General features: G+C 41.2%; 1 protein-coding gene across 2 annotated transcripts in view; it reads right to left on the bottom strand.

Moving 5' to 3' along the window:
- The window catches only part of MTDH (metadherin), a 36,434-nt gene extending 25,653 nt beyond the window's left edge, over positions 1–10,781 (bottom strand). The window contains exons 1-2 of one of the 2 annotated variants that reach the window (XM_065668659.1): positions 10,087–10,781; positions 4,166–4,270 (exon numbers count right to left, since the gene is read on the bottom strand). In XM_065668659.1, the coding sequence (XP_065524731.1) occupies positions 4,166–4,270; positions 10,087–10,491 (510 nt within the window). In that variant the 5' untranslated portion in view covers positions 10,492–10,781. The remainder of the gene's footprint in view (positions 1–4,165; positions 4,271–10,086) is intronic. The other variant, XM_065668657.1, reaches the window with a different exon arrangement.
- Positions 10,782–13,419: the final 2,638 nt, after the last annotated feature.

Raw genomic sequence — 13,419 nt, 5'->3', positions numbered from 1 at the left:
GATTTTCCTAAACATCTCTCTATACAGACAGCCCCTTGAAAGGAGTACTAAGCAATACTAATTGCTAAACATAATACCATTGAATCAACATGAGACTTGTGCAGTGCAAACATGGCAGGTGGGTGGAACAATTACTTATCCTACAGATCATAAAGCCTGGTGGAAGAAGTTATGCTGATGGCAACACAGTCACAGAGGAAAATAGACTCTTTGGCTGGCAGATCCCACCCTGGCAAAATTTGCTTTGTGCAGAAGCAAGTATAAAATTATACATAGAGAAATAAGTAATGCCAGTGACTCATTTAAAAAACAGTGGGTAAGAGAATTCCAGCTTGGAAAATTACTTCAAAACAGGAACTGTGATTAGAGTCCATGCAATAGATACAGAGGATTTTTTTCCAAGTTTCTGCCAGTTATGGCTTCTTGGCTATACAAGCAGAGAGAAACAAAGAGGAACAGAGATGACTACTTCTGCAAACAGTTAGCAATATAAAGGGTTATAAAGATAACATTGAGAAAAAAAGATGAAAAATGACCAAAGATACTGGGAGAGAGCATATTACAGAAAACCTTCACGTTTAATCTTTTGATAAGCTAAAGTGATGGCAAATTGACCTGACTACTGAAGAACTAGACTGAAAAGCTTTCTGCTATTGTATAAAGATGTAAGAAGCACCAGATAAACCTGAATGAAAAAAAAAAAAACAGACTTTAAAGAAAGATGGTTATCCATTCAAACATTATAAGGTGAACTATTCACTGATTCACTGTCTCTGGAATATTCGAATAAGAATATTCTAAGAATGGCTGGGTGTCTTTCTGGAATCCATGCTTTTGTCAGAGTAAGATTAGTAATTGTCAGCTTTACACCTGAGTTCAAACTATATGATATTCTAGTCTTAGATGTCCAAGAAGAGTGTAACAATCCTTCTAGAATTCAGAATTGGTAAAAGCTAAATTATTACTCCAGCTGCAGCTGATAACCTATGGGCCCACAATGGCATGCAGTTCATATGCCTCTTGAGTTAGCATGCCCGAAAAGTATCACGTAGCTTCAATGTAAGTACTGTACATATAGCTTGATAGTGCAGCACCACAGATAATTTCACTGCTTATATGCAATGCTGTGCCAACACACCTATAACAGTTAGGGAACTGATTTAATTCATGGTTTACTGTACTAAGAGACCCACAATACAAATGCACCCAAACTGAATTATCTTACTTATTTGCTCAGTAGGGTACCCTTACCCACATACCAGCAACCTAACTTCTGAGAAAGTCCCCAAAAGAGAAGGGACAGTTTCAAAAGTATTCTGATAAAAATTAGTTCTAAGAATATGAACAAGCCACATTATTTGCCAGAACACATTACAAGGAAAGAATTAAAAGAGGAAACAAAAAACAGCATGAAAAACAGTTACAAATTGCTTCCCAGAGCTCAAGCAGAGGAAAGATTACTAAGTGAGTACCTACGTCTCCCATTTTCAGCTACACTGAGAACAGAAATTGAGGTCTTGGAATCTCCCACCCACAAAGCTGTAACTACCCAACTGTCCTCTGGCACCAAGAGAACACTTGAAATTACTTCAGAAGTCTCCCAGATAGCAGTTTAAGATGACTGTTCCTCCAAGTTATGCCTCTTAAATAATTGAATTAGCTCCTACAGAGGTATTAACATTAAATTGTACACTTCTCACAAAACATGGAAGCTTAACAGTTTTAAAAGTGTTTTATTAACAAACACTTATTAAAAAGATAAAGAATTCAAATCTTGAAAATACATTTACTTTTCCTAACCTGAGTTACTAGAACCTTATCTGAAAAAAACACAGAACCCTAATTAGTTATCCAATTTATTTCCACGTACCAACTTAGTGCTGTTAACAGTCACTATCTGTAACAAACTGACAAAACCAGCAAGAGATGTTAAAGGTTACTGAGCAAGATAGCAGTGATTCTGCAGAAGCATATTCGGTGTCACCTTCTGCAACACAGAAAGCTGCCAGTGTTGGATCTGCCACCAGCCAAAGAGCACATGAGGAACTCGGCAGTCGTTAAGATGCATTGTCCTCTATGCAAGAACAATGGGAAAAAAAGCCCCTTTCTTCCTCATCCCTAATGGTCTGTTTATTTCTAGTATTCAAGACAAGGCAGTTGTGTGCTTGCACAGGGAATGGGCAATAGAGTTTTAACATCTCAAATCTCATGCAGAATCAATTCTCAGATACAGTCCTTTGCACTAAAAAAAAACCCCAAAAAACAAAACCCCAACAAAACCCCCAAAAACCCTAAGCTGTGAAAGTCACTAAAATGGAAAGAAGGAAAGAAACTATTCAGTGTCAAGAGAATCATAAGCCTGCAGTCACAATCCAGGTATTACCCAAAGTTTCCAACCCCCCCTCAAAGTGAAACAAGAGGACACAAATTACTTAAAAACATGCATGAAATTCATACCCCTGAAGCAGTTAAGAAATACAGAAACACAAAGGGAGTGTGATTTTCATTAAAAGCATATGTTCAAGCACAAAATAATAATTAATCATACTCTTCAGGTTATAGATTATATACATCCACAGATCTACACACATGCACATACTAATTAAACTCCACACTGACTTATAGGACCCGTTCCAAGCTCTGTGTCCCACAAAGGCACATAGAACCCCTTATAATCTTCTTAGTAGGTTTATAATGTTACAAATGTAACAGATGCCCTGAGAAGCTTAACCAAATAACTGAATGGCTGTGAAGTTACCTGTTGTTTAAAGAAAGCTCTTGGGCATGCTTTTAATTGGAGGGTACAATCATGTTTGCCCAGGGTTCTTAAAGTGATACGAACCCATAATTAGTTAAAGAAGCTTCCTATCCATACAGTGACATTGATTTCCTGGAGCTGCAGCTTCAACTCAGTATTTTTGAACTCAGGTCACTATGTTTGCAATTTTAAGGTAAAGCTGAAGTTTAGTATTTAAACACCGTACCTATTTGGAAACCTGCTTGAGATAAAGTCAAAGTTGAAAGGAGAAATATACTTATTCCTTCAAGATCAAATTTCATTACATTTTTTAAAAACAAAACACAAAAGCAAAACAAACCACAAAATCCATCTGATGTGTGACACATGGAGAAGAGAAAGGAAAGTGCACCATGAAATTTTAAGGCAAACCCATTTCGCAGAAAAGTCTATTTGCCAGTGATAAAAATGTTTAGAGCCCATAGCCAAGGATACAGTCTTTTAGCCAACATACTAACTCAAAAAGAAGTTATTATAGAATAGTCAACTCAAAGCTCAAATGAGCTAAACAAATTACATCATGCAACTACTGTTTTCCGGCTGTTTATGCATAATCATTTATTTTTCCAATACTGCTCAGTACAGTTAGAACAAATGCATTTTGTTCAAGAAAATAAAACAGAAATCTGTGACAGCAGGAACATGTCACGCACAATGTTAGCAAAAGAACAAAACCAGAAATTATTGTCAAAGACCTATCATAAATATATTCATGTTGCCTACAAATGATAGCATTTATGATAAGGCCAGGAGATACAAGTCCTCACAGTGAAAAAAACCCCAAACCACTGCCATTGGTATGGTTACCTCTTAAAGCTACAGACCAAGCTTTTAAAAAGCATTCTTAATGTAGGTTTTCAATTTGCCTAACAAAAATCTCACATCAGACTTCAAAGCCCATATTTGTAATCAGAAATTAAAAACTCTAATCACTAATGGATACATCTCACAAAAGAAATAAGCAGAAACATGGTCTTAATCCTTTGAATAGTAGTCTCCAGTTGTTAGACCACAAGCCATCTAGCAATATTAGCATTACATTGCACCTTCAGAGAAGCCCACAAAGATGAAACACAAACTTAATTTCTGCAGGCTTAACATCTTCACAAGGTGAACAGGGATATCAGTATTTAGTGGGGGGTAGGAAGGTGGGTTTGCTTCATGCAAACATTCCATGATAAGGCATGACTCAGAAGAAAATACTACTTTAGCTCTTTCCAGCACCAAATCAGATTAGTACTCTTCACAGTAAGAGCTATGCCTCTTCACTCATATCAGTAACAAGATTTAAAACCACAAACAGAATTATTAGTTATTGAAATAACATGCACTAAACTTTGACACTGTCATTTCATATTCATAACTGACCTTTTCATTCTTCTTTTCTGTGTCCACAGGCTGCTTTATATTTTCCTTACGGACAGCATGTATTACTTCATCCTCAGAGACATCAAGGAAAGACCGTCCATTAGGCTGTGTAAACAATAAGTGTGAATAATGAATTTGGAGAAAGCAGACTCTCACTGAAATGCAACTATTTGATGACTGAAAAATGCTTACAAGATTGAATAAAGCAGACAGAATCATGGACTGGTGCTCAAAATATCAACTGCAGTTCTGTATTTACCAAACACAGAAATGAGAAACGAAAGAAAACACGTCTCCTCATTTCATCTCAACACTGTTCAACACAGGAATTGCTTCTCAAAAGGTAAATTTCTGAAAGCTACCAGCTTTCAGACCAGCTACAAATGACTCCAATGGTTCTGAAAACCAATTCAGATCAGCTACAGCGGTATGTGCCATAAAAATGAACACATTTACCACAATGCAGCAGTTCAGCAACGGGCTGAATTCTTAAAACAATTTCTACCTAACCAAATTTCTGCTGTTTCTACCTATACATACCCCTCACAGCTCATTTCCCTCACAGCTCATTTCCTTCACAAATTAAACTTCGTAGTAGAACTTCATAGTAGTCAAACACGAAGCATGACTAAGCATGACATGCCATTGTTCTTTTCAGACAGAGTTGATTATAGACACTACGTTAGTCTACCATTTTCCCTTCACATAATAAAGAAAATTAGCATGTATTAATTAACATACAAAGTTAAAACTCTGGGCAGTTACTAGATTAGTCTTTAGTAACACAGGCATACATCCTAGCCCACATATCCCTATGCAAAAATGTTAATAATATTTTAAGTAAAGTTCATTGTTAACAAAAAGCTACGACTGAATCCCATTCACAATGATTCAGAGAAAGACTGAAAATTAAGACATTAAGCATACATAACTACTTCACAGTTGCTTTAATTTCTGCAATTTCCTTTAAAATAAAACCTAAACTGTATTATCTTTAGTTATGCTTGTTATTAAAAACCTCAAAGTTGTTTTAACTCTGCATCACACAAACCTGATTGCCTTTAACTAAAACAAAGGCCATGTACAAATTCGTGTGACTTACTCCTTCAAATACCAGATCTGCTCCTCAATTTAACCGGTACAGGTTTTTAAGTCTTGCCATGTTATATTACGCTTACAAATCACTCTTGGCATGACTTCACCAGTGTAGCATAGTATTGCTTACTGAAGTTAAGACAGCATGCCAACTTCTTATTTTCTAACTATTAATAGAAATTGAAAGATAAGGTCACCTAAACCTTCTTCTTCTGCAACAACCAGTTTAAACTAGACTTTTTTGTATTTAAGATGCAGCACATTTCCATGAGCATTCTGAAATAAAGCATATCTTGCAGATCTGGGTCCCAAAACTCCAAAAGTACCCCTCAAAAAAGCTCACAATAGTTGATTCCACACGGATACTGAAGACCTGACAATTCAATGTTGAAAAAAACGCACTGCCAAAAATCAGTTCTGGAACCCGTCTATTTTCTCCAGATTCTGCACAGCAATGCTATTAGTGGTGTGATGTTTTTCAATTCACATTGGTACCCGTGACATTTAAGATCTTAAGCTGGAGACAGAAGCACTATTTCTAAGTTATTTATCTATAGAGTTAGATAACAGCTTGTTGCATCCAATGTTGGACTTGTGTAAAAAAATGTTTACAGCCAACCAACCTTTTTAATTCTGTACCTTGCTTTGCTTCTTACATACATAAAATTGAAAACTACTTTTTTAATTCCTCTCATAAATTCAACAGATAAAAGTTTTAATCTTTAATTTAAAAATGAAACAAAGCAAAAAAACTCTCAGCTCTCTCTCTCTCTGAAGCAATAAACTAATTCATGTCCATTAAGAACCCTCTGGAAAAATTCATCCACATGACTCTTTTAAAATGCTGTCTGGTCATCTGATCATGTAAACAACCATTAGAAATGTTTAAAAACTTGAACTTTGAGACATCTCTCCCCAAATGTATCCCTGCATTGTAATAGTCTCCTTTTCAGTGGAAGCTTTCCACATCCATTTTCTGCCTACAGATGAATCACAGAATTTTAACAAAAATTCATATGACAGTTTTTGGTTATACAAATTATAGTAACAGAGGCGGGAAAGAAAAAAGCTTCCTATAGTATTCAGAGACATTTCTTCTAAAAAACAACTACAGCCAAAAAGACTAAGTTTAAAACTTTATAGTAATATCTTAAACATCCACTGGCAATATGAATTCATTCAAATTGTGCAATTTATTATTTGTCATTTTAATTTCCTCAACCCAAAAGCTACAGGGAAGGTGCAACAAGGCAGAAGTAGTGCTGTTAATAACACTAACTGATTTTTGAACATACTTCTTGCCTGCTGATCTTAAAATCCCAGTATTTAAATAAAACATTTTCACACACATTCACTTGAAGGTATTAAGATAATCCAGAAGTAGGGTAAGTTTTACTTGGACTGTTAAAATGAAAAACGCTGTTCTTTAAATACAGTACACTGCAACAGATACCTCAGTTTCACAGCTTCAAATGGCAGTAATGAAATTGCTACTGTTTGAGTCTTACAAGGCTGTATTAACCAAAGTCCTTAGTTGCACATTATAAAGATATGCCTACTTAGAATATCTTTGGCAAATGATGTTTTCCAGTACTATTTCCTGTAAGCTTCTCTGAAGAAAGAAACTTTTCTCTGAGCAGCGAAGAATGCTGCAGGCCCTACTTCTCCTGCAATTTGACAATTAACATATACGTAAACCCAACATGTGAGTATCAGCTGGAAGTATGAAAAAGACTTTATGGAGTCTATTTTCAAGTGCAATAAGCATAAACCAGTCATAGCCTGAAAAGTTCTTCCAAGCAGACCAAGTAGCAAACTCTCTCGAATGCAAACACTTTTACTAAAAAGCACAGCCTCTGCTATCCAGGTGTGTTTCAAACCATAACAAGAACATAGCCGATTTGGTATTTTCTGGATCCACAAATAGATGGCATGAGTGGCTTTCTAAAGCATTAGCACAGTACGCAAGATGGGTACTCTCAAACTTCTGTGGTGTTTTGCAGACTGTATACAATGCACATAAAACCAGTCTCACCTTTATCTATTGAAGGTTTGAGAAGCACAGCAATTATTTAGAATGGAGAGGAATTAAAATTAAAGCTGAAGTAATCTTTTGAAAGAAAAAACTCTAAATGAATGCTACACCATTTCAGGTTCCCCCCCCCCCCATTCCTCAGCAAAAAAATAAACAATCTCATAGCTGCTACTGTACCTATCCAATGCAATGCTATTCAACTAAACTTATTTTACTACCAATATCAGGTGAGTTGCACCCTACCTATACAGAAACTGAATAAAGCCACATGCAAAACAAAGCAGTAATACTCTTCCTCAGAAAGGGTACAGTGAAGAACATTTCTGATCCTGACTGATTAGTTACACGTTACCTGCCATACGACGAGCTCAGTAATTCTGTATTAAAGTAACCCTACAGCTTTTAATTAGACATTTGTAGTGTGCTCTTTAATGCTACAGGCCAGTTGCTCTAAGCTTTCTGAAATGCCCACAATGGAAATCTAGACCCTGGCACAGCAAACCTTGTAGTAAATCTGCTGATAATAGGCTTACTCTTTCCCCTTCACAGAACCTCAGTAACAGCATCACAGTGCACAGAAACACAAGATAAAAATGACTAGGCAGCAAACAGTATTAATTTCTGCTTCATCTTTAGATTTCCAATATTATTTTGAGAACATTTTATGTGAAAGTTGGGAAACACGCTAATACAGATCTCTGTGAACTTCTTTTGGAAAATGACCATAAGGCAAGTCTATTAAACTTTCCCACTGATACAAACTTATTTGCACCACAGCTAATGATTTCAGTTGGTACCTTCTTTTTTTTTGTTTAAAGGTTTTTTTTTTCCTAACACAGAAATAATGAACAGAATACTCCAAAACAGCTATAAACATATTAACACAGATTGACAGCTGAAATACTATTTTACTCTTGATGGAAATAGTTGCTCTTACATAGCCTTAACTTTATTCTTGAACAAACCAAGCCTGAAAGAGCATGAGCATTTATATTCACCCAAAATGTCAGTTAGTTAAGTTCTATATAAAATTAATACAAAGTTTGCTTTTATGAAGCCCTGCACTACAGAGCATTGTCAAGTTAGCAGTGTATCTACCTCTTTATCTTCTGTTGAGGCACTTTTTTTAATGTCTTCAATGATGACTTGCAAGAGCTCATGCTTTGTTTTCATACTGGAGTTTAAAGAAAATAAAACAAGGAAAATTAAACTGTTTCTAGGATTAGTCTTCATTTTCAGGAAGGCATAATAGATCTAATAAATCTTGAAGAATTTGCTGGTCAAGATGGCCCCAAAAAATTGCATCTTCAACATGCCTTCTCCAAAATGGAGACCTAGCTACACTGCAAAGATTCTGACTCACAATGCTTCCTCTTCTTGGTGCTCTGCATTCAGTCTCTTGCAACTTCCAGAATAAACTTCAGTAGTTCACTGCTCAAAGCCAGATTGGTGCTGTACATAGGCATTTTCTCTTCTTGTAAGATATTCTAGCCTTAAATTCTCATTAAAAAATATACTTTAACTTCTCAAGTCTTAATACTGCCGAACTCAAATGAAGGTACAAACCCATTTTCTTTGCCTTTTCTGGTCATTAGGGAAACAATTTAGGTTTTATAGAGCAAGATATAATTAAAAGATGCAGCTGTAACAGGCAGGAGACATCTGCTGCACTTTCATTCCTATAATCCATTTGGACATAAATAGGATTACAAACATACTAACAATACAAAAGCTATAGAAGCAATTCTTTTGAGCCCCCAAACTACAATACAGTAACACAGTTGATAATTTCTGCATTTTTACTAATTTTCTCATGAAGTGCATGCATACTGTCAAAGAAGAAAAGTTCCCACACAACATGCCAAGGATTGAGAAAAAAAGGCAGGAATGATCTGTTTCTACAGGGCTGCTAAGACACAGATTTCCTTATTAAAGGAGATGATCCTTACTGAACAACTAAATCAGACATATTCCTACTGAGACAAGCTCACAAGACTGACGTTAACATGTTCCACCGAAAAGACAGTGAAAAGCCTTACTCAAGTTTGAATCATCACAGCATTTATGGGGCTTTACAATGATGCTTCCAATTGCCTACGCCTGCCTAGACTTCAACTTCTGGCTTGAAATTCTAAGCCATGCTAAGGTCTCCAGTATTTGTTCCTAACCCTGAGAGCACTCGATGGAAAAAAAAAAATAATATAAAACGATGCTTCCGTGTAATTAGCCTTTCCATTAACAAGCTTCTAAGAAGAAACGAGCTTTTTTCTCATCACCCTAGACTATTAACGTGTAATTTCTCCATGTGCACGCTGCTCCTCCAGGTCTCAAAGCAACAGAGCAACCCAGACGACACAAGCCAGCTCCAGAGCGGTCAGTCAGGACCCCCCATCGCCTCCAAGGGCAAAGAGCACCCAGGTGAGCCGCACGGCGGTTCAGGCGGAGAAGCATTATGGCCTCCAGACCCTGCGGCCAGGCCTCTAGCTCTTCTCACCAGTGCCCATTGCCCGGCAGGAGTTTCACCGAGCAGGGGCCACACCGGACAAGGCCTGGGAAGAGGCACACCCGGCGGTCGGGGCCGCTCGCCAAACGCGACTTCCCTCTCGCCTTCCCGCAAGGGACCCACCGCGCCCGGCCGGTGCCACTGCAAACGCCGCCGCCGCCGTCCCTATCCTGTCGCTGTCAATGAGCCTTTCATGCCCCCTCCCTCGCGGGCGCCCGGACCCGGCCGCCTTTCGCACTCCACCGCGTCCTTCCGCCGGAGCGGCGCGGCCCCCGCAGCCCTTCTCACCCGCGCCGTTTTCTCCGACAGCTTCTTCTTGTTTCGTTTCCTCTGCTCGTCGCCTTTCAGGTGCAGCTGCCCGGGGCCCGGCCCCACCGCCTTGCCCTGGCCTCCGCCTGCTGTCAGGCCCGCACCGGCCGTCTCGTTACTCTTCCTCTCCGCCGCGCTCCGCGCTGGTTTCCTACGGAGGCCGCCACCGCAGGCCACGGCCAAGAGCAGCCCCAGCAGTCCCAGCCCCAGCGCGGCCGGGACCACTAGGGCGAGCCAGGTGGGCAGGCTCTGCGGGTCGAGGCCCAGGTCGAGGCCCAGTTCGGCACGCAGCAGGCCCAGGCCGCCATACAGGACGTCCCGCACCCGTGCAGCCGCCTCCTCGGCCTGCTGAGCCACCGCCTCCTGCCAGCTCCCCGCAGCCATCGCGGTCCCCTGCCCCGCAGAGGCCCAAACCGAGCGGGGAGGGCGGGGGCGCGAGGGAGCGCTCAGGCTGAGCGCATCGCTGCCCTGGCAGAGTCGCGCTCGCCCGCCCGAACCGGAGCCGCCGGGGGCGTGTGTGGAGGGGGCCGGCGGGACGCGAGCACAGCCTCGGCGGGACGCAACTGCCTCACCCCCGGAGGCGCCCGCGTCTCCTCCTCTTCCTGCCCGCCCTCCGCCTTGTGCGCAACGTCACCGCCCCGCCGAGCGCCCACCGCAGCGCGCCGCCGCCGCCATCACCGCGAGGCTGACGCCTGAAGGGCGGGCACGGATCTCCCCAACGCCCATCATCTCCTCCTCCTCCTCCTCCCCCTCCCAGCCCAGGGCGGTGCCTGCCGCGGGGAGAGGGGCAGGGAGGGTGGTGCGGGGAAGGGAAGGGGAGGGGTGGCGCTGGGAGCAACCTCGACGTGGCAGCCAGGGAGCGGCGAGGGTCGGGGGCTGCGTGGCGCCGCCCGCTGGTGGGGCGGGGGACCCCGGGGGGTGTCACGGCGGGCTGGGGTGGCTGCTGGGCGGGTGTCCGCGGCCCTCGGCGGTCAATGGGCCCTCCCTCGGGGGTACTCCCCGCGGAAACGTGCACGTGCCACGGTCCGCGCAGCGCGGAGCGGAGCGGAGCGGGCTGCCGCTGGGCCGCCCGGCGCGGCGCCGAGGGACGGCCTCGGACCCGCGTCCCTGCCCTGACAGGGCCTTGCTGTACCCGCAGCAGCGTGGGTGTCTCGCCACAGTAACGATCATTACTCGGCTCTATTTTAGCCTGCGGTTGCTCCAGAGGGGCGGCTCCGGTGCGGACACGGTAGCCGATGGTCTGTGGGTGCTGTCAGCAGCATTGTAACTCCGGGAGCAGCCCTGGGGCCATAGCAGGGGCTCCGGGACTTGCAGGTAGATAACCCTTCCTGTCAGGCTTCAGAGTCCGGGACCAGCCCCCGCCAGAGGTCATCCCTTCTGCAGAAAAGGCGTTGCCAAGAAAACCCCAAACCAAAACCCTAGTGTACTCTTTAGTTATTGCTAAATACAGTAGTCAAGGTAATAGGACAACATAGATTTTTTTTTACAAGCTATATTTTGTAAGTTCTTAACTCCCACAAACTGTATGAATATGTCAAATTAAACAGCTGCATGAAAAATACAGCTGTGTATCATGATGGGAGGCCTTTCGACGTTAGGAACTCCAAAACGGAGTCTCCATGTACTTTAAAAATGAGTCCGAAAAATTTTGCCCGCAAGATTTTTGTCTTGATTTTTCATCAATCCAGCCTCAGCATCCAGAGTTCCTGCAGAATTTGAGCTGTCAGAACCTCCGAGCTGGCATTGTTGAGTGGCTTCACAGTGACTATGGACTTCTGCAGTGGTGCGTTGCTGGAAAGTAATGAATCCCGTACTTTCCCTGTGCAATTGTAAAGAATACTCCTCTCAGCCTGCTAGACAAATACCTGGGTTTAGTGGATTGAAATCTGCATGGAATACTTGAAATTCAAAATGTAAGATAAAATCAGTTTGCTTAAACAGCACAGTGATTGCTTACACTGCTTTGATATAATGGCTTTATTTTGTGAAGTCAAAAGTCAAGTTTCACATACAAGTGCTTGTATGTTTTTACTGCTTTCAAAGTTTTTTAGTATTCTCAGATTGCCTCTAATATTTTTGGTGATGCCACCAGGCAGACAAGTCCTGCTTTTCTAATTTACTTCAGTTGGACAAAGGAAGTAGTGGTAGCAACAACTGTGCTTGGGCAGAGCATTTTACTGGTAGACATATATATACTTTTAGCAGATTTTTTAATTATTATTATATTATTCAAAGCCATAATACTTATGATACTTTTTTTAAAGCCTTTTATGCTTTAGCATAGACCGTGCACATTTCTCAGGAAATATTAATTACTATTGTACTGGTTGTTGCGCAATTCAGCTACCCTAACATGCCATATAAATTATTCTATAAGTAGTTTCTTTGTTTAAGATGTTGCTCTATATTGATAGAGTTGACGTAACAGTGATCAGATACTTTTATTTCTAAATACATTGGCTGAAAAAACACACCTAACAAATTTGAAAGCATCATTTAGCTACAGTGGACTTTTACTTTTTTTTTTTTTTTTTTTTTTTTTTAAACCGAGGCCACTGAGCAATAAATACTGTTAATTTTGAAGAAACAGCAAGAACCAAGGGGGGTTGAATTCCACAATACAAATAACTGGCTTTAAGACCCTGAAGCTTTTTAAATACGGCACCCTGGCACCACCGAGTGGCAGCTTCGTGAACAGCCGAGCGGCCGGAGGAAACAGTTTTACGTGGGAAAATCCCCAAAGGTACCAGGTCCTCACTTGAAAATAACTACTTTAGTTTTGATTCGTCTGGTGGAGCAAGATAATCTGAAACTAATAAATATCGTCTTATTCTGAGCTAATGAGAGCCATAAATAGGCATCTGATTTGTAGAAAATTGAAATATTTTGAAGAAAGTTTGTGTGACTCATTAGAAATGGTGGAATAAACGTGTCACTGGCATTACTCATCAAATAAAGCAAATGTTCTATGTGATACTGATTTTGTTACTGATATTATTCAAAGCCAGGTTGGAGGGAGCTTTGAGCAACCTGGTCTAGTGGAAGGTGTCCCTGCCTGTGGCAGAGGGGTTTGAACTGGACGAGCTTTGTGCTCCCTTCCAATCCAAACCATTCTATGATTTTATGATTCTATGATTAGTCTGGTGTTAATCTTCAAATGCCTCGATAGATTTGATCAAAGCTACTCCAAGGTCTCTTTCTGCCAGTGCTGAACATAAAATATCTTTCTCATGCCATTTTCCCAAGGATTACAGCAGAAGGTTGAATGACACATTACAAAAGAGAAAATAATGAGAAAACCAAAACGAGTGA

The sequence above is a fragment of the Lathamus discolor genome, chromosome 2 (genome assembly GCF_037157495.1).
Source record: "Lathamus discolor isolate bLatDis1 chromosome 2, bLatDis1.hap1, whole genome shotgun sequence".
NCBI classification, from domain to species: Eukaryota; Metazoa; Chordata; class Aves; order Psittaciformes; family Psittacidae; genus Lathamus; species Lathamus discolor.
This window is presented reverse-complemented; position numbering and strand designations above follow the sequence as displayed.